The sequence below is a fragment of the Atractosteus spatula genome, chromosome 2 (genome assembly GCF_055471065.1).
Source record: "Atractosteus spatula isolate fAtrSpa1 chromosome 2, fAtrSpa1.hap1, whole genome shotgun sequence".
In the NCBI taxonomy this organism is placed as follows: Eukaryota; Metazoa; Chordata; class Actinopteri; order Semionotiformes; family Lepisosteidae; genus Atractosteus; species Atractosteus spatula.
The window spans coordinates 634,940-655,653 of NC_142707.1; the positions used below are offsets into that span (position 1 = coordinate 634,940).

Sequence of the window (20,714 nt, forward strand, 5' to 3'; positions counted from 1 at the left end):
AGGAGCTGGACCCCCTTGCTGTCTGAGCAGCCAGTGCGCTAAGGTCCTGAATATCGACTGTACGGGTTAAAAATCAGAGCTCGTTCAATCGAAACGCAGTGAATTGAAAGTTCAAGCAGGAATAGGGGCTGGAAGTCACGCGGTCCGCGGCGGCGCGCTGCGCGGGCCCGTGGAGGCGCGGGGGCGAGCGCGGCGCGTCACGTGACGGTGTCCCCCGCACTAGCCGACCGGACCCGGACCGGAGGGGAGTGGCCGTGCAGCGGCGGAGCAGGGAAGCGGAGCCCCTTCAGCAGCCATGAAAAGGAGCGCCGCGCTTTCGCCGTGAGCTGTGAGTGTCTCTGCTCCCTGCGCCGGCGTGTGCGGCGCACGTCTGCACCTGACAGGGAAGGGCCGCTGGTCTGTGGGGCTGCCTGGGCATCAGCTTCAGAGAGGAGAATGCAACGGTTCATTTCGAGTTTAAAGCTAACGTAGCCATTTTGACAGGCATGTAGGCGTACAGAGGAGCAGGTGAAGGTTTATTGCATGCTGAAAGGAGGAGAAGAGAAACACTAGGTTTCTTCAGGCGTAGGGATACGAGCCCTGCAGGGCTCTGTGTAGGGCTGTCGTGCTCTGTCGTGCCCTGTCGTGCCCGGTCACCTGCACGGTACCTGCAGGGTGCACGGCAGCGAGCGACAGACACGGGAGTCCTCGAAACAAAAGGCACTCTCAGGAGGGGATTGTAAAATGGGGATTTTCCACCCTTCTCTGTCATGTCGTTACTTAATGTGTGAACGGCTGAGGAGGAAGACACAAGGTACGTTTCGAGGACGTTAATTGTCAGAAGCATCGCGTCCATTTCCGGGCTCTGCGGCAGGAGCCGGGTCCCCGGGGGACTGACAGTCGCCTCCGCCAATCGCCGCTGCGTGTCCGGCCAGAGGGCGGGGTCTTCCTGCCGATCTGCTTTCCGATCGGGAATCGATAACCGGCCTGACGGACATTTCGGGGCGGTTTTTCTAGCATGATCTCGACAGAGGCTGGGGAGTTCGCGGGGCCCTCACATTAAAGATAACTTACCCAGTATGGCCATATTTTGCTAGAACACTTAACCTCTGAGTTCGCATATTTTATTTCTACTTCAATTCCAAATGCAGTTCTAGTAGCTAGAATTAAAAAATAAATCAATTAAATGAGACGTGCATCTCCTTCTTTATGGATGTAACATACATTTGGTGAATTGTTAATCAACTCTGAGTTACATGTTCGCTTACTGGTCAGTGTGAAACCATGAGTGTGAGGAATAGTTTGCAATTTTCCCATTTTTATAGCTGCAGAGTTGATGATGAGTTATGAGATGTCATACAAACTGCTTTCGTTTATCGAGCACTTTCTCCAAAGGGCAGCCCCAGTGCACAGCCGCTGTGGGGGGGTACCTGGGGTACAAACAGAACTCAGGGGCAGCTCCAGGGAGGCCAGAGGGAGCATAGCCAGGTCCCCAGTGTTAACACCTCTAAACCAGGCAGGGAGGATCTCTGTTTCATGTCTTATCTGAAGAATTGCGTCCCTGCAACGCTCCAGCCCCCAGTCAGCATACTGGGGCAGTAGAGAGCGCCCCCTGTTGGTCCAGCAGAACCACTCCACAGTACCGTCCTGAGGGACTGCAAGATTCTGCTTCATAATTGCAGGCAAATGTTTGAAATCTCTCAAAATCATCTCTGGGGTTTGTAATCAGTATCTACCTGTGGCGTTCTCTGAGATCTCCTTCATTCAGCTCAGCTGATGTGTAACCAGCTGTGCTCAAGAAGACGCTCGATACAATATCAGCCTCACCCGTGCCTGCTGGTCCTGTACGCTGACTGCTTAGTAAGGGCTTTTTAGTTAGAGACAAGGGAGCAAGTTCTTCATTAGAAGGTTGAAGAGACGATGCAGAAATGTTTGTATTCTGAAGTTGCAGGAAATAAGAAGATTCAGGATATTCTTGAAACTGAGGAGGAGAGAAGAGTCTAAACCAGCCAGCAGGTGAAGTCCAGGCGCCCCAGAACCTGTGGTATCGGGTCCTGTAGAGGTGGAGTTCCTCCAGGACACGGACCGAGACCCGCTGCCTGAGAGGCCTCCTGTCCCAGTACTGACCAGGCCCGGCCCGACTGGCCCGGTAATGCAATAAAGACAAACTCCCAGGAGATGAAACTGTTCTGAGTCAGGTTAAGTGAAATGCGAAAACATGTTTACATTCAGAATTCGCTCGTCTTTCAACAGGGGAATCGGTTTCCTCTCACTCTTCCTCAGAAGCTGCCGATTAAATCTTTACAAATTGCTGCGTTGGTGGTTTCCATGGCTGTGCTTGGAGGCGGTGTAGCCGTGGCAGCCCTGTCTCTCTCCTCAGGCCTGAGCAGGACGAGCGCCGAGCAGGGGTGTTAGAGGACGACAGAGTAGCTGGTGTTAAATATTAGCAGTGAAAAATATACTGTGGCATGAGATAAATGAGAGATGCAGTAATGCAATAATGGTGAATCATACAATAAACAAACCAGAAGTAACAAAATCTGGGCTCTGAGAGCAGAGCGGCGCAGCTCTGGGACGTCCAGGCGAGAGCGAGAGTCCTAACAGGCGCTGTCACTTTCCAGTGCCCCCAGCCCGGAGTCGAGCCCCCAGAGCCGCGGACCCTGAGCGGGACGGCCCGTGTGGATCGAGCCGCGGTGCCTCGTACCCCGGCCGCGGGGGATGGCAGCTGTGTGGCAGCAGGTCCTGGCAGTGGACGCGAGGTACTGCCCTTCCCTCCGGCGTCCGCACTAACCTTTGACTGTTCCAGAGAGTCACCCCGGATCTCTCCACGGCCGTCTGCTGTTCTAACTGCAGAGGACCTCCAGGGGAATTCTCGGAACTGCCTTCAAGCTCAGAAGGATTTCATTTTCCATTCCTCTGCCTTGTCTTCCTTGACTTGGACTTTGAAGCTTTTGCAGCCGACTTAAAAACCGAGAGACAGCTTGAGCCTGGAGCAGAGGAAGTGTTGAAGCCCCTCTTTCTGGGGCGGACTCGTACTGTAAATACAGCCTGCTCTGTCCGCCCTGCGTGTCTTCTCGCCTGATTTCCCCCAGTGGTCCCTGAGCTGTGTTCGTTCTCCCTCTGCAGGTACAACGCCTACCGCACGCCTACCTTCCCGCAGTTCCGCACGCAGTACATCCGCCGGCGCAGCCAGCTGCTCCGGGAGAATGCCAAGTGCGGCTTCGAGCCGGGGCTGCGCAGACAGTACCTGAAGCTGCGCAGCCAGCTGCTTGGCCTGCGGTACGGGCCCCTGTCTGAGCAGAGCAGCTTCCGCGCCAGCAGCGTGCGCAGCTCCCGCACCACGCTGGATCGCATGGAGGTGAGCCCGGGGGGCTGTGGGGCCCAGCACACCCTCGCCCCCCTGTGGAGAGGACTGGGCAACATGTCTGCTGTGAGAGAGGGGCATCAGGTGCACTGTGAGAGAGAGGGGCATCAGGCAGATCTTTGCAGCAGAGAATCCCAGAGCACCGAAAACCAAGCAACAGGGCACGTCCCCGCAAAATGTGGTCAGTAGGGATTGAAAGCACATTTGGATAAAAGACGTTTTCAATGTAGATCTGAAGTAATTGAGTTTCAGCCAGCCTGAGAGCCTGGCTCTCAGTAATAGACAGAGCCTGGGAGCAGAGCAGCAACACAGCCAGAGATATGGAGTCCTCAGATCCCGAAGATCAGAGGGCAGCAAAGTGCTCCTGAAGATATAGAGGACCTTGGTTTTGGAGAGCTTTGTGTTATTGGTCTTTGTGATGATGCAGTTGAGAGCTGCTGTGATACAGGAGGGTACCTGTATGTGGCTGCATGTTCAGTTTCTTTGTCGTATGCTCAAGTGAATGAAATGCTTAACAACAAGAGGGAACGGAAGACCAGCAACTTGGCAACTGGGGAAAGATCAAGCTGTGATGTAGTTTTGAACCAGCTGTATTTCTGTAACTGTAGTACTCTGTTTTAACAATTAAATTAAACTGCCAAAAGAGAGTCCAGTTATCAGTACATAAACAAAACTGTTCACTTTAGTTAATGTATATAATAACATTTCCATGGTGTATGACATGAATGAGGTCTTAGTGTACCAGCTCCAGTTTAGAGTGAAATAATAAAATCTTGATTCGACCTGAATTTAATTTGCAGCCCCCTATGTCTGAGTCTCGGGTAGGCTCTCAGTAAGGGGTCTGGCTCTGGGATAATAGGAAGCACAGAATTATCTCACTTCTAATGTGGTCCTGCTCTTCGTGCAGGGCCTGATGCAGACAGGCTGGCGGAAGAGTCCTGCTCTTCGTGCAGGGCCTGATGCAGACAGGCTGGCGGAAGAGTCCTGCTCTTCGTGCAGGGCCTGATGCAGACAGGCTGGCGGAAGGGTCCTGCTCTTCGTGCAGGGCCTGATGCAGACAGGCTGGCGGAAGGGTCCTGCTCTTCGTGCAGGGCCTGATGCAGACAGACTGGCGGAAGGGTCCTGCTCTTCGTGCAGGGCCTGATGCAGACAGACTGGCGGAAGGGTCCTGCTCTTCGTGCAGGGCCTGATGCAGACAGGCTGGTGGAAGGGTCCTGCTCTTCGTGCAGGGCCTGATGCAGACAGGCTGGCGGAAGGGTCCTGCTCTTCGTGCAGGGCCTGATGCAGACAGGCTGGCGGAAGGGTCCTGCTCTTCGTGCAGGGCCTGATGCAGACAGACTGGCGGAAGGCTCCTGCTCTTCGTGCAGGGCCTGATGCAGACAGACTGGCGGAAGGGTCCTGCTCTTCGTGCAGGGCCTGATGCAGACAGGCTGGCGGAAGGGTCCTGCTCTTCGTGCAGGGCCTGATGCAGACAGGCTGGCGGAAGGGTCCTGCTCTTCGTGCAGGGCCTGATGCAGACAGGCTGGCGGAAGGGTCCTGCTCTTCGTGCAGGGCCTGATGCAGACAGGCTGGCGGAAGGGTCCTGCTCTTCGTGCAGGGCCTGATGCAGACAGGCTGGCAGAAGGGTCCTGCTCTTCGTGCAGGGCCTGATGCAGACAGACTGGCGGAAGGGTCCTGCTCTTCGTGCAGGGCCTGATGCAGACAGACTGGCGGAAGGCTAATATTTCCCCTCTGTGCATTAAAGCGGAGAGGGATGGAGGGAGGCTGGTTGGTTGCGCTGTGCTCCAGGCCAAGGGCTGCAGGGGCTTGTGATGCGCTGTTGCTCAGGTCCTGTCTCCCTCTCGCCTGCAGGATTTCGAGGACGACCCGAGGGCGCAGGGAGCACGCGGGCACCGCAGGTCCGTGAGCCGGGGCTCCTACCAGCTGCAGGCTCAGATGAACAGAGCAGTGTACGACGAGAGGTACGGCCCCTGCCCTTGGCCACTTCCTTCCAGCTCCACCTGGGGGTGCTGGTAACCCCCAGAGTGACTGCAGGCTCAGCCAGGCGTGTGACTTCGGGACACGTGCTGTCAGTCTGGTCACTCCCTGTCAGGACAGGAAGCGGGGGGAAGGAGGGCGTGTCTGGTCTGTGGGAGCGCCGCGGCGCCGGGGCTGAATCCCAGCACGTTGTAACCAGCCAGGTCGTGGCCTGATGGCGCGTTGTCTTGGTCTGCAGGCCCCCTGGCAGCCTGGTGCCCACCTCTGTGGCAGAGGCGAGCCGCGCCATGGCCGGAGACACCACGCTGAGCGAGAACTATGCCTTTGCTGGCATGCACCACATCTTCGACCAGCACGTGGACTCCGCCGGTGAGCAGACCGACCCTCCTGAAGCACTGAACTCCTGCCGCGCGCGGAGCTCTCCTCCTGCACACAGGGCCGGCCACACGACAGCGCCGCGCCAGTCAGACACGAGCATAGCGGCCGCTGGCAGCTCGCCTTTCCACTGGTGTCTGGGAAAGTCACTTTTATGAAGGAATCCATTGCCTTTACAGGTTACTCATATAAGGGAATACTTTTTCCAGTTTAATTGGATAAGTGTTATATACTTTAAAATGAATATAGATATAGACAATATAGAAGTGCATTTAAAACTGAGAACAAGAGGCAGTTCTTTACATAAAGGGTGGTGGGAGTGTGGAACAAGCTGTCCAGACATGCTGTTGAAGCCGATACCCTGGCTTCTGTCAAGAACCAGCTGGACGAGATCCTGGGACCAGTTATCTGCTAACTACCAGACAGGCAGGGGGGCCAAATTGTCCCCTCATGTTCGTAACCCCCTTCAGTTCTTCAGATTTTGGCCTTTAAAAGATAATGTATTTCTGTAGATAATGCACACACTACAGACTGTAACTGATTACTTGTTCATATGCTCTCCCTCAGCTTGTTTATTTTAAGAAGCAGTCACTTACACAAGAACCTTGCTGTACTTACATGTAAAGGCGCAAGTAGGTTTATTCTCTGCTGAAAAGAGAAGAAAGAAAACACAATGTTTCGGCTGTGAAGCCTTCTTCAGGTGTGAGAAAGACAGAGCAGACAGCACAGATTAAATAGCACAGGAGAACAAAAGCTGGAGAGGGGAGGAGGCAGGAGGGCAGAGAGGTCTTGCAGACGAAGGTGTTAAACTGTCTTCCTCTCTCCCACGTCCCCTCCTCTGTGCCCTGGCCCGCCCACCAGTTCCCAGACTGCAGTTCGCCAACGACGACAAGCACCTCCTGGCCTGCTGCTCCCTGGACGGCACCCTGTCCATCATGACCCTGTCCCCCGCGCCGCCCAGCGTCAAGGTCACGCTGCGGGGCCACGAGCGCCCCGTCACCGACTTCGCCTGGTCCCTCAGCAACGACATCATCGTGTCCACGTCGCAGGACGGCAGCCTGCGCATCTGGAACACGGAGGACGGCCGCTGCATCCGCGCCGTGTGCGACCCCGACGCCTCCGAGCTGCTCTGCTGCACTTTCCAGCCCATGAACAACAACCTGACCGTGGTGAGTGAGCGTCCCCGCTGGCAGCCTGGCAGCAGGCAGCTGTCACGTGACATGAGTGCGTGAGAAGAGGAATCTTTGGTCTTTAAAACGGCTAAGTCTCATGGAATGAGTTGTCAGGGTATCTTTTTGTTTTTTCTCCTGCTCTCCCCTTCATCCCTCTCTCTCACTCCTGATCCTTTCTCTCTTCCTGATGATCTTTCTCTCTCTCTCTGTCCCTCCCTCTCTCCCTCTCTCTGTCTCTCCTCTCTCTCTCCTCTCTGTCCCTCCTCCTCCTCTGTCTCTCCCTCTCTCTCCTCCCTCCCTCTCTCTCTCAGGTGGGGAACAGCAAGCACGTCCTGCAGGTGGTGAACATCTCCACTGGGAAGAAGGTGAAGGGTGGCTCCAGCAAGCTCACGGGCCGGGTGCTGTCCCTCTCCTTCGACGCTCCGGGCAGGATCCTGTGGGCCGGAGACGACCGGGGCAGCATCTTCTCCTTCCTGTTCGACATGGCCACAGGTGGGGAGTCCCAGGAGAGCTGCTTCTGTGTGCCACTGCACTCCGCTGGCGAGAGGCTCAGCGCTCGGAATGTGGCGAGGGTGATGTCATCGCTGGTGGCCGAGAGCAGTTAGCGGTTTTGGTGGCGTGACGTGTAGGAGGTTGTGTCGGGGGGCGTGTGTGCAGGGGTAGTGTGTCGGGGGGCGTGTGTGCAGGTGGAGTGTGCGGGGGCAGTGTGTTGTGGGGCTGTGTGCAGGTGGAGTGTGTCGGGGGGCTGTGTGCAGGTGGAGTGTGCGGGGGCAGTGTGTCGTGGGGCAGTGTGTCGTGGGGCTGTGTGCAGGTGGAGTGTGCGGGGGGCTGTGTGCAGGGGTAGTGTGTCGGGGGGCTGTGTGCAGGTGGAGTGTGCGGGGGCAGTGTGCAGGGGTAGTGTGTTGGGGGGCGTGTGTGCAGGTGGAGTGTGCGGGGGCAGTGTGGCGGGGGGCTGTGTGTCGGGGGTAGTGTGTCGTGGGGCTGTGTGCAGGTGGAGTGTGCGGGGGGCTGTGTGCAGGGGTAGTGTGTCGTGGGGCAGTGTGCAGGTGGAGTGTGCGGGGGCAGTGTGGCGGGGGGCTGTGTGTCGGGGGCAGTGTGTCGTGGGGCTGTGTGCAGGTGGAGTGTGCGGGGGCAGTGTGCAGGGGTAGTGTGTCGTGGGGCTGTGTGCAGGTGGAGTGTGCGGGGGGCTGTGTGCAGGGGTAGTGTGTTGGGGGGCGTGTGTGCAGGTGGAGTGTGCGGGGGCAGTGTGGCGGGGGGCTGTGTGTCGGGGGCAGTGTGTCGTGGGGCTGTGTGCAGGTGGAGTGTGCGGGGGGCTGTGTGCAGGGGTAGTGTGTTGGGGGGCGTGTGTGCAGGTGGAGTGTGCGGGGGCAGTGTGGCGGGGGGCTGTGTGTCGGGGGCAGTGTGTCGTGGGGCTGTGTGCAGGTGGAGTGTGCGGGGGGCTGTGTGCAGGGGTAGTGTGTCGGGGGGCTGTGTGCAGGTGGAGTGTGCAGGTGGAGTGTGTCGGGGGGCTGTGTGCAGGTGGAGTGTGTCGTGGGGCTGTGTGCGGGGGCAGTGTGGTGGGGGGCAGTGTGTCGTGGGGCTGTGTGCAGGGGTAGTGTGTCGGGGGGCTGTGTGCAGGTGGAGTGTGCAGGTGGAGTGTGTCGGGGGGCTGTGTGCAGGTGGAGTGTGTCGTGGGGCTGTGTGCGGGGGCAGTGTGGTGGGGGGCAGTGTGGCGGGGGGCTGTGTGTCGGGGGCAGTGTGTCGTGGGGCTGTGTGCAGGTGGAGTGTGCGGGGGGCTGTGTGCAGGGGTAGTGTGTTGGGGGGCTTGTGTGCAGGTGGAGTGTGCGGGGGGCAGTGTGTCGGGGGGCTGTGTGCAGGTGGAGTGTGCGGGGGCAGTGTGGCGGGGGGCTGTGTGCGGGGGCAGTGTGTCGTGGGGCTGTGTGCAGGTGGAGTGTGCGGGGGGCTGTGTGTCGGGGGGCTGTGTGCAGGTGGAGTGTGCGGGGGCAGGGTGGCGGGGGGCTGTGTGCGGGGGCAGTGTGTCGGGGGGCTGTGTGCAGGTGGAGTGTGCGGGGGGCTGTGTGCAGGGGTAGTGTGTCGGGGGGCTGTGTGCAGGTGGAGTGTGCGGGGGCAGTGTGGCGGGGGGCTGTGTGTCGGGGGCAGTGTGTCGTGGGGCTGTGTGCAGGTGGAGTGTGCGGGGGCAGTGTGCAGGGGTAGTGTGTCGTGGGGCTGTGTGCAGGTGGAGTGTGCGGGGGGCTGTGTGCAGGGGTAGTGTGTTGGGGGGCGTGTGTGCAGGTGGAGTGTGCGGGGGCAGTGTGGCGGGGGGCTGTGTGTCGGGGGCAGTGTGTCGTGGGGCTGTGTGCAGGTGGAGTGTGCAGGGGGCTGTGTGCAGGGGTAGTGTGTTGGGGGGCGTGTGTGCAGGTGGAGTGTGCGGGGGCAGTGTGTCGTGGGGCTGTGTGCAGGTGGAGTGTGCGGGGGGCTGTGTGCAGGGGTAGTGTGTTGGGGGGCGTGTGTGCAGGTGGAGTGTGCGGGGGGCTGTGTGCAGGGGTAGTGTGTTGGGGGGCAGTGTGCAGGGGTAGTGTGTCGTGGGGCTGTGTGCAGGTGGAGTGTGCGGGGGCAGTGTGCAGGGGTAGTGTGTTGGGGGGCGTGTGTGCAGGTGGAGTGTGCGGGGGGCGTGTGTGCAGGTGGAGTGTGCGGGGGGCTGTGTGCAGGGGTAGTGTGTTGGGGGGCTATGTGCAGGTGGAGTGTGCGGGGGGCTGTGTGCAGGGGTAGTGTGTTGGGGGGCTATGTGCAGGTGGAGTGTGCGGGGGGCTGTGTGTCGTGGGGCTATGTGCAGGTGGAGTGTGCGGGGGCAGTGTGTCGGGGGCAGTGTGTCGTGGGGCTGTGTGCAGGTGGAGTGTGCGGGGGGCTGTGTGCAGGGGTAGTGTGTTGGGGGGCTATGTGCAGGTGGAGTGTGCGGGGGGCTGTGTGTCGTGGGGCTATGTGCAGGTGGAGTGTGCGGGGGCAGTGTGCGGGGGGCTGTGTGTCGTGGGGCTATGTGCAGGTGGAGTGTGCGGGGGCAGTGTGTCGGGGGGCTATGTGCAGGTGGAGTGTGCGGGGGGCAGTGTGTCGTGGGGCTATGTGCAGGTGGAGTGTGTCGTGGGGCTGTGTGCAGGGGTAGTGTGTTGGGGGGCTATGTGCAGGTGGAGTGTGCAGGTGGAGTGTGTCGGGGGGCTGTGTGCAGGTGGAGTGTGCGGGGGCAGTGTGCAGGGGTAGTGTGTTGGGGGGCGTGTGTGCAGGTGGAGTGTGCGGGGGGCTGTGTGCAGGGGTAGTGTGTTGGGGGGCTATGTGCAGGTGGAGTGTGGCGGGGGCCAGTGTGTCGTGGGGCTATGTGCAGGTGGAGTGTGGCGGGGGGCAGTGTGTCGGGGGGCTGTGTGCAGGTGGAGTGTGCGGGGGCAGTGTGGTGGGGGGCTGTGTGCGGGGGGCTGTGTGTCGGGGGGCTGTGTGCAGGTGGAGTGTGCGGGGGCAGTGTGTCGGGGGGCTGTGTGCAGGTGGAGTGTGCGGGGGCAGTGTGGCGGGGGGCTGTGTGCGGGGGCAGTGTGTCGTGGGGCTGTGTGCAGGTGGAGTGTGCGGGGGGCTGTGTGCAGGTGGAGTGTGCGGGGGCAGTGTGCAGGGGTAGTGTGTTGGGGGGCGTGTGTGCAGGTGGAGTGTGCGGGGGGCTGTGTGCAGGGGTAGTGTGTTGGGGGGCTATGTGCAGGTGGAGTGTGCGGGGGGCTGTGTGTCGTGGGGCTGTGTGCAGGTGGAGTGTGGCGGGGGGCTGTGTGTCGTGGGGCTGTGTGCAGGTGGAGTGTGCGGGGGCAGTGTGTCGTGGGGCTGTGTGCAGGTGGAGTGTGCGGGGGCTGTGTGGCGGGGGGCTGTGTGTCGGGGGCAGTGTGTCGTGGGGCTGTGTGCAGGTGGAGTGTGCGGGGGGCTGTGTGCAGGGGTAGTGTGCGGGGGGCTGTGTGCAGGGGTAGTGTGTCAGGGGGGCTGTGTGCAGGTGGAGTGTGCGGGGGGCTGTGTGCAGGGGTAGTGTGTCGGGGGGCTGTGTGCAGGTGGAGTGTGCAGGGGGCTGTGTGCAGGGGTAGTGTGTCGGGGGGCTGTGTGCAGGTGGAGTGTGCGGGGGGCTGTGTGCAGGGGTAGTGTGTCGTGGGGCAGTGTGTCGGGGGCAGTGTGCGGGGGCAGTGTGTCGGGGGGCTGTGTGCAGGTGGAGTGTGCGGGGGCTGTGTGTCGGGGGCTGTGTGCGGGGGCAGTGTGTCGGGGGTGCGAGGAGGAGGGGAGGAGTGCTGCCGCTCTGACCTGCGCTCCGTGTCTCCGGCTGCTCCCAGGAAAGCTGACAAAGGCCAAACGGCTGGTGGTGAGCGAGGGCAGCCCCATCTCCAGCATCTCGGCTCGCTCCTGGATCAGCCGCGAGGCCCGCGACCCCTCCCTGCTGGTCAACGCCTGCGTCCACAAGCTGCTGCTCTACAGGTGAGCCGAGCTGAGTGCGCTCAGGGCAGTGCGCTCAGCGTGCTGTGCTCAGGGCGGTGTGTTCAGTGTGCTGTGCTCACAGGGTGCTGTGCTCAGGGCAGTGTGTTCGGTGTGCTGTGCTCACAGGGCAGTGTGTTCGGTGTGCTGTGCTCAGGGCAGTGTGTTCAGTGTGCTGTGCCCACAGGGTGGTGGACAATGAAGGGACCCTCCAGCTGAAGAGGAGCTTCCCGATCCTGCACAGCTCTCAGCCCCTCCACAGCATCTTCTGTCCCCTCATGTCCTTCCGGCAGGGGGCCTGCGTGGGTGAGTCGCTCCGCTCCGCCTCTGGGGACCTGGGATCATGGGATTGCAGCGTACCCACTGGCCCTCTCTCTCGCAGTGACCGGCAGCGAGGACATGTGCGTCTATTTCTTCGACGTGGAGAGAAGCTCCAAGGCCATCGTGAACAAGCTGCAGGGCCACAGCGGCCCCGTGCTGGACGTCAGCTTCAACTGCGACGAGAGCCTGCTGGCCTCCTCCGACACCACCGGCATGGTCATCGTCTGGAGGAGGGAGCAGAAGTGAGGGCGCCCCTCGTCCCGACCGCACCACAGCAGGACTGGGGCGCACCCCACTTCGTTACAGCAGCGTGATGGCAGGACTGGGGCCCACCCCTCTCATTCCAGCGGTTCCGCGCTTCTCTGACCTTTTGCTCTCTCTGCGCTGGGGACACTGAGTCCTGCGGTCGGACCTCTCCTGGCTCCCGGACTGCAGAACATGAAACACTATTACTCCCCTCTCCGTGCCCCTGGTTTCGGATTGTGTGTCGCTGTTCCAGGCCCTCAGCAGATCTGTGAAAAGAGTGATATAGATCCTCAGACGTGCTCGTGTTGACAGCTACATCTCGCACAGCCTCACAGCGGCATGAGTCTGCGTGCTGGTGCAGGGGTGGCCGAGTTCAGGGAGGCGTCGGAACCACACGTTTAACACACTGTTAGAAATGTGCATGCCACAGGAGGAAAGGATTAAAGGAGTTAATTCTTAAATAAAGGCTATAATTATTCAAAGGGATTAGCGATTTTCCTATTGTTCTTATACTGAATATTTATGGACTTGCAAACCAGATCGATTCCTGAGCTTCTGTCAGCTGTATGTGAGAGATTTTACCAGTGTGCTGCAGATACTTTCCAGAATAGTGTAACATTTTTATTCTTTCATTTAGGAAGGGAAAAGAGTACATTTGTGAGGTAGGTAAAGAAATTTTGTGCCTCCTTAAGATGCTCAAACATTCCTGGATTTGTTTTGCTCATTTGTTTCATGTTGCCTGGAAGAAAGAGAAATATAGAAAATAGCTCATACACAATACGAGTTAGTAATTCCTAAACTAGTGTAACTTAGCTGAATGGTTTGACAGGTTATTTAAAGATGTGTGTGCAGAGGCAGGCGTTTTGCCGATGAGAATCCGGTCCAGATGGTCTGGCTGTACAGATCTGCTTCAGCTCAGGCTGCTTCCCCTGAAAGAGACCGAGCCACGAGGCCCACAGGCCTGTCTGTGCTGTCTACAGCTCTACGTGTCTGTCCAGGTGGTGGAGAGCAATAGTATTAGAGAACAGGTCATTTCCTTCATAGCCATGATACTGGACTGTTCAGGAAGGCTTTCCACAGAGTGCTGGAGCCCCTCGGTTCATGGAGCTCATCCCAGGAAGGGCGAGGAAGGCCTGCAGGAGAGCAAGTCTTGCCGAGACCTAGATGGGCCAGTATTATTGTTGCCTTAAGCACTGGTGTTATCATACTGAAGGGGCTTCCCTAAGTATTTCTGGGCTTGGGACACTTGTCTGAGTCACTGAGCTGTCTGTGCAGCAAAGGCAACTAAAAGAGGTTATTTAATGCACATTGGCACATGGCCACGGTGTGTGGTCAGACTGTACTTGAGCCCCAGATGAAACTGTGCTGTATTCTCCTGGGCTGACACTAGAGGGCGAAACCGAGCTTCCACCCTGGGCTGATGTGTGAGTCATACCCCTGTAGCAGAGGAAGTTCAGCTTTTCCTCGCAGGGCAGGGCGGTCCACTGGTGGTCCACAGCAGACATCGCTGCGCAGAGCGGGGGGGGAGGGAGGGCACTGGGGCGGGTCGCCCTGCCTCCATTTCTGAAACGGCAGGGGCTCCCTGTTCACCCAGAACCAGTGGTCCAGGAGGCTCCAGCTCAGGCCCAGCCAGACGTGGGGTGACTCGGCCTGGGCGGCCAGGCTACCGGCTCCTTCCTGCTCCTCCTCCGAGACGAACGTTGAACTAGCCACAGGCTGCAGCCGCAGAGCCTGATACAGGGCTTTCTTCTTGAGCTCTTACAGTATCTAGCGGCGGGGGCAGATAACCACCTCACAAGTACCGAGGCCCTGGATCAGACACCCCTTTATCTGAAATTGGCATCCATCAACTGTCTCTCAGCTCAGATGACCATAACAAGCCCTGGACTGGACAGGTGGCGCTGCCCAGCTGCGCAGTGTATGGCACAAGGCCACACACCCCCTGCCCCTCTTTAAGGCCCCTCTTCCCTCAGGCTTGGGATAGAGTATGAGCTCAGCGGGCCAGAAAAACACTCTGGTTGGAGGAGAGCCGGAAGCCCAGAGCTGAAGAACACAATGGATCAGTCTCTTCTACCTCTAGAGCACACGAAAGCCTGCCGCTGGCTGCAGTCCACATTGTGCCAGAAGCCTTCAGAGTCCACCGCCACGCAGGGGGACTGGGTGTCCCTGTTGGAGTAGCTGACGGTGTCTCCGCTGGCCCACTGCCAGCGCTCTTTGCCGTGATACAGGCCGATCCAGACGAAGCTGGAGAAGACACTGCTTTACTGCCTGTGGAGCTGATAGAGCTGCAGCGCCCCCTGCTGGCTGTCGACAGTGGCTGGGTCTCTGCCACTCTGTCTGCACACTCCCTGGGCTTCACTCCACTTCTTGTCGTCTTTACTGAACTCACAGCTCCCGTCAGCTGCGGTGCAGAGCACACAGACACGCTTGTTAAAACACATTTTGTTTGTTGAAGGACATTTGGAATAACCAGTGCGCAGAAACCTGTGCTGCTGCTTGGTAAACGAGCCAATGTTTGCCACATGTTTCTTTATGTCTGAGCTCACAGCAGTGAGCCCTCCGGCCACAAGTGGAGGGAGCTCCTCAGACCCACCTGCTGCCTGACCTCTAAGACTATTCATAACCCCTAACCCTGACCCTGACCTCTAATCTCTGACCCCTAACCCTATCCCTGACTCCAACCCTGATCCCTAATCTTAACCCTAACCTTTAACCCCTAACCCCTATCCCTGACTCCTGCTCTGAACCCTATCCCGATTCCTGACCCCTATCCCTAATCCTAACCCATAGTCCATAACACCTAACACCTAACCCTGATCACTACCCATAACCCCTAATACCTACCTGGAGTCTGGATCAAAGTTCTAATCTCCGTGCTGCTGTGACCACTTCTGTTTTCCCTCATTTTCTGCAGTACTGTGATACCGTAACACTTACCTACTTTTGAAAATATAAGACACACCTAGAGGTAGGAAACTTTGCATGACAATAACCTGATACAAGTATTCAAAATCCACAAAGTATCAACAAATTCAACCCAACAGATGTCAGCTGTGCAACATGACCCAGAGGACACAAGAGGACACCCGAGCGTTGATACTGCTTCTCCCTTAAGGTTTTGAAACACGGGCCTGGCTGCTGTCTCGTGAAGATTGTGTATTTTATGCATGAGCTGAAAGCCTGACAACACCAAAGCCAACTAAACAAACACCAGAGACCCTGCTTTGCACTGGGGGAGAGGCACTCGGCACCAAGCAAACCGCAGCGCAGGGGAGATCTCACACGCAACGGATATGCTGTACAGTCGGCTCTCCTGCCAGGTGCGTCTGACAGTCTCCCTGCCTTCCCCTGTGCTTTACCCAGCACTCGCGTGCATGTTCTTTCTGAACAGGGGTGCTTTCTGGCTCCAGGCTCATTCTTCCTCATGCTTGCATGTTTAATTATCAACATCGTTGTCACTTTTAGCACTAGTCCAGGTGTGCAGGTGGAGCAGCTCCTCGGTGGGAAGATAAAGAGCTGTCGGATCCTTTGGGTTGAAAGACACCATAAAACACAGAGGGTTTTTTAGGAATAATTCATTCCAGTTTTAATGAGCTAATGCACTTTGAATTGAACAACATTATGGTGCTTTCATGTACTTGGGATTAATCTAACAAAGAAACTACACATAACGCAAGTAACTGTCTCTAAATGTATCAGCAGGACTGAAAGCTGCATAAAACCTTCAGTAAAGCACAGTTTCAGCAGGACTGCATCTCTGCCGAAGAGCCAGTAGAGTCCCAGCTGTCACACAAATCAGGGTCTTCCTGAGCCACAGCAGCAGAAACACATTTGCATTTCCTTCAGATACCAGACAGACACAAATACAAATTTATTTGTATAAATGCATGTAATAGAATTTGAACATTTTTGTAAAGTACTCTGAAAATGTATTTCAATCAGTTCATTTTAAATCGCAAATTACCGCCTCATCCAGACAGATTTGAAGGCCATGGGAGTGAAACAGCACCCCTCCCTGCAGACAACCTGTGAATAATCCCTCATCAAACAGGCAGGAAAAATGATATCAGATCCTTCCCACATCCTCAACTCTGAATCTCAACTTCTTCCTTCTGGCAAACGTTTCGGGGTTCCCAAATGCAAGTCAAACAGATACAAACATTCCTGTGTTCCACTCTCCATTAAAGCTGTCAACGCAAATGTCAAGGATAAACACAATTTTGACTCTTACAGCCCACTTGAGTGCAATATGTTTTATACTGTAAATGTTACATGTTGTTATGTGTTATACTGTACATGTGCAATAGAGTGATGTGCAATGTTTTTCTTATTTTTTTTGTAATAGTAAAATGTGCAATGTTTCTCTTCTCTCTTTTTGTGCATTCTATTCTATTTAAATGTACAGGAGTTCCGGGTGTCCATAAAAAAATTCCCTCAGGTGACAATAAAATCTTATCTTATGTGCCCTGTGCAAAACCCAGATTAAACGCCGTCCTTTCTCAAGCACAAGAACCTCGCTGATCTGCACAGACAGGTCCACTCTGATTACGTTTATACTAATCTGCCTCCCAGTCCCAAATTTATTACACCCCTGGACCAGCCAGGCATGGTTTTCCCAAGTTGTTAAATGTTGCATCAAGGGTGCTATTAAAATCTCTTGAAAATAAATTTGCATCCTTCGTTTAAAACAAGGCTTCTGTTGCTGTGGAATACGCGTCTCGCACCATCGCTATCAAGTCTACCAGGAGCCGCTACAGTGTGTTCGGGAAGGGGAATCCTGGATAATCCTTTTATTTTGGGAAGGAGATCCAGTGCTGTTGATCCTTGATTTCATTTTGCAGCAATGGGTGATAAAAGGGGACCGGAATCCGAGAAGGAAAGTCGCGGGTTTCCGGGGCGGAGTCGTCAGTGTCCGGACAGTAAAACCAGTAAAACCCTTTTTACTCCACGTTGCCCGCAGAGCTCTCCAGGTTCCCTGGTAATGGGTGGTGATAGTGTGTCCAGCACATCCTCTGACCAGTCTGAGCAAATCTTTCAAGTCTTGATAAAGAACATCTGGTAAATGAACAAAAGCGCCATATAAACAGCAGGTATTATTATTATTATTGCGCATGCGCGCCGGCTGCGGGAGGAGGTCGCGGCGCAGGAAGAGCGTGCAGCTGCAGTAAGTGCAGTTTCTGCAGTTTGTGCAGACCGTGCAGATGCGCCGTCTGCAGGGACGGGTCCCGTCGGCAGCGCTGCAGGGCGCTCGCAGCGCACTTCTTTATTTTGTGTTCGAGTTGCTCTGACGTGCCGCGGTTCGTGCAGGCAGCCAGCCTGCGGTCCTCTCCGGAAGGAGGGACGGGGGAAGGTGTTGGGGAAATGGATTCAGAGCACTTCCTCTTCGTGTCCTCATTCCTGAGCTGTCTTCCCTCGGGCCTGGTAACGTTAGAACCGTCTGCGGGGGGAGTCGGGTTTCGGTAGCCTGATGCTGTAGTGCTGGCCAAGGTCTGTGGTGTCGTGCGGTGTGTTTTTGATGCATTTCGAGACCGATCCAGTTTGAAGGATTAAGATTTTTTTCGTTACGGTCTTCCAGACAACACGCTGGAGTTCCAGAGCGTCCTATGCGACACGTGAGCTGCGACTACAACCACTAGAAATGTGAAAATCCGAGTGTAGCGGTAGTTTGTTTATTCTGTACTGATTCTGTACGTTTGCTTCTTCAGCTGGACATAAGTCCGCGTGATGCTGGCTGAATCGGAGAGTCGAGTGTAGCTTGATGTATAGGATGTCGACCTGGAATTTGGACTCTGGGTGAATTATCTGAGACAAGCACCTGTACCAAAATTAAGTATACTTATATTAAACATGGGTGTGTCTTTTGCAGACAATCGCAATTTCACAGTTTGCACTTCTGTTAGTGTGTAAGGACTGTTCGTTGCACAGGGTGAGCTGGTGCTGTTCTCCAGAGAGCTTCCCCAGCAGCCCCTCCTGGGAGACACACAGTGATCATTCTGCCCCAGCAGCCCCTCCTGGGAGACACACAGTGATCATTCTGCCCCAGCAGCCCCTCCTGGGAGACACACAGTGATCATTCTGCCCCAGCAGCCCCTCCTGGGAGACACACAGTGATCATTCTGCCCCAGAAGCCCCTCCTGGGAGACACACAGTGATCATTCTGCACCAGCAGCCCCTCCTGGGAGACACACAGTGATCATGGTGCACCAGCAGATCAGGGGGAGGAAAAAGGAAAACTTCAGACAGTACAGACCCAGATGAGATTTAGCTTGACACCGGAGTTAACACACCTCTTCGGTACTGTTTTTGTGGAAGTAAATATTGTGCAGGTTATGAGGCTGAATGTAGAACAGGTTTGGAGGGCTGGACTGCCCTGTGATTGAGCTGTCGACACTCTGCTGCTGCTCTCATGGCTGGTCTCTCTTCTGCCCTCCTGCAGACATGGGGAGTGGACACCCGAGTGACCGGGGAGGACTCCGAGTGACCGGGGAGTGGACTGTGAGTGACCGGCAGGGACGTAAGATGGACTCTGGTGCCGCTCCCGAGCCAGACCGGGTCGAGATCAAAGAGGAGCAGGAGCCAGAGGAGATATCGCCAGCGCGGGACCCACAGGGGAGTCGCGCAGCGGAAGGCCCGAGCTCTCCATCTTCCGAAGGCGGATCGGACACTGATGACTCGGACACGCTGTTGGAGGGCGAGAACGTGTACGAGGGACTCCACATCGTGGTGAAGGAGGAGGAGGAGGAGGAGGAGGAAGCCCCCGGCTGCGCTCAGGCGCAGGGCTCGCCCAGTCGCGGGGTCGGCCAGGGCACGGGCAAGGTCATCACCGTGGTGACGGTGACGGACCGGCTCTCCAAGGCCAGCGGGGTGCAGCGGCTGTACCACTGCTTCGAGTGCGGGCAGGTGCTGAACCCGCGCGGGCTGGGCGCTCAGGGGCACGCCTGCACCGCGGGCAAGGGCGCGGGCGGCGGGGACACGCGGAGCCCGGCAGGCGACAAGCCCCACGTGTGCGCGGAGTGCGGGAAGGGCTTCGAGTGGCTGCAGTCGCTGAAGGAGCACCGGCGCGTGCACACGGGCGAGCGGCCCTACCGCTGCCAGCTCTGCGGCAAGAGCTTCCTGTCCTCCGGCCACCTGCGGCAGCACCAGCAGACGCACGCCGACAGCAAGCCGCACCAGTGCGCCGCCTGCGGCAAGCGCTTCTCCCGCGCCAAGAACCTGGAGGTGCACCAGCGTGTGCACACGGGCGAGCGGCCCTACCTGTGCACCGTGTGCCACAAGAGCTTCCCCTATTCCTCCACGCTCAAGCAGCACCTGCGCACACACACGGGCGAGCGGCCCTTCCAGTGCGCCGCCTGCGGCAAGCGATTCGCCCGCGCCAAGAACCTGAAGGTGCACGAGCGCGTGCACACGGGCGCCAGGCCCTACCGCTGTGGCGTGTGCGGGGAGAGCTTCGCCTACGCACCCACGCTCAAGACGCACCAGCGCACGCACCCCTGAGGCCCCACTGCGCCCCAGCGGCTCCAGATCTCCAGCCCACGCACCCCTGAGGCCCCACTGCATCCCAGCGGCTCCAGATCTCGAGCCCACGCACCTCTGAGGCCCCACTGCACCCCAGCGGCTCCAGATCTCCAGCCCACGCACCCCTGAGGCCCCACTGCATCCCAGCGGCTCCAGATCTCGAGCCCACGCACCTCTGAGGCCCCACTGCACCCCAGCGGCTCCAGATCTCCAGCCCACGCACCCCTGAGGCCCCACTGCATCCCAGCGGCTCCAGATCTCGAGCCCACGCACCTCTGAGGCCCCACTGCACCCCAGCGGCTGCAGATCTCCAGCCCACGCACCCCTGAGGCCCCACTGCACCCCAGCGGCTTCAGATCTCCCGCGCACGCACTCCTGAGGCCCCTCTGTGCCCTACTGCACCCTAGCAGATGGGCAGTGACCCCAGATAGGCAGTGGCAGGGTTGTTCCTAGTTTCTGGTCTCGTACTTTAACACCTTTTCTACAGGACTCCCTCTCCAGCCTGGCGGCAGATCACTGTCGTTTTCAGAATTAAACCCGGATCCAAGTTCCCTTGTCTGCGCTGTTTCTTTAGTGTGTGTCAAGCGTCTGGGTCAGGCAGAAGCTTAGCTATTGAAGTGCTGGTTTAGGGAGAGAGCTGGTCTGGAAGGGCCGTTTTCCTGAAGAGAAGAGGAAGAATTTCTTGCAGCACGAGAGAGCTAAAGTCCCATTCGGAGTTGATGTTTATGAATTACAGAATAGCAGGAGAAATAGAAATGAGTTTTAAAATGAATAATTCAATTTTTGATCATGATTGTAACACACTTTTGCTGATCAATTAGTAACGACCAGCTGCTCCTATCTGATTGTGTGGCACCATTGTCTAAACCATGATGCCAAGTCTTACACATCTGGTGAACCCACATTGGTTGGGTGTAAACTGAAACCAGTCAATTCCAGAGACCCATCCTGTTGTTCAGCAGCCCTGCCTGAACGAAATCATAATATTGTCACTCATTAATCAAGCAGCATTATAACATTTAGCAAGCCTGTTCTTCAGTCTGCACCGTCGTTTTTCCAGTCTGTGGGCACCTTAAACAAAGCTTTACTCAAAAAGTGACCGAGCGAACACTTCCTGTGTTTCATGGCCTTCATGGGGCTGGTATTTCCATTTCAGTACAGCATGTGACACGTGAGGGCACATCCTCAGAAGCTTGCAAGTGGTAGCATAAAAGCCAGTAACTCTTACAAAGGGGTTTAAGAATGAACAGCACCTGAAATGAAAAAGAGTCCACCTGCAGTAACAGTTCAGGACCGAAGCACAGCCT

The 20,714-nt window shown here is 57.0% G+C and overlaps 2 protein-coding genes across 7 annotated transcripts; both read left to right on the forward strand.

The window, feature by feature from the left end:
- The first annotated feature begins 163 nt into the window (after nt 1-163).
- wdr13 (WD repeat domain 13) lies at nt 164-12,374 on the forward strand. Of its 2 annotated transcripts, XM_088927398.1 has the most exons (11): nt 207-328; nt 1,925-2,128; nt 2,601-2,738; nt 3,106-3,337; nt 5,195-5,304; nt 5,559-5,689; nt 6,557-6,864; nt 7,179-7,359; nt 11,187-11,328; nt 11,513-11,631; nt 11,708-12,374. In XM_088927398.1, exons 3-11 carry the CDS (start codon nt 2,698-2,700, stop codon nt 11,890-11,892), a joined length of 1,449 nt encoding a protein of 482 aa, XP_088783524.1. In that variant the 5' UTR covers nt 207-328; nt 1,925-2,128; nt 2,601-2,697; the 3' UTR covers nt 11,893-12,374. The 2 variants fall into 2 exon arrangements, with proteins under 2 accessions (XP_088783517.1, XP_088783524.1); XM_088927391.1 differs by lacking the exon at nt 1,925-2,128 and having other exon boundaries at nt 164-328.
- Nucleotides 12,375-16,436: 4,062 nt separating this feature from the next.
- LOC148838893 (uncharacterized) lies at nt 16,437-19,958 on the forward strand. 5 transcript variants are annotated; one of them, XM_088908660.1, is made up of 2 exons: nt 16,437-16,982; nt 18,329-19,958. In XM_088908660.1, the coding sequence occupies exon 2, from the start codon at nt 18,331-18,333 to the stop codon at nt 19,384-19,386; it is 1,056 nt and encodes a 351-aa protein (XP_088764786.1). In that variant the 5' UTR covers nt 16,437-16,982; nt 18,329-18,330; the 3' UTR covers nt 19,387-19,958. The 5 variants fall into 5 exon arrangements, with proteins under 5 accessions (XP_088764786.1, XP_088764785.1, XP_088764788.1 ...); XM_088908659.1 differs by having other exon boundaries at nt 16,437-16,950; XM_088908662.1 differs by lacking the exon at nt 16,437-16,982 and adding an exon at nt 17,050-17,313.
- Nucleotides 19,959-20,714: the final 756 nt, after the last annotated feature.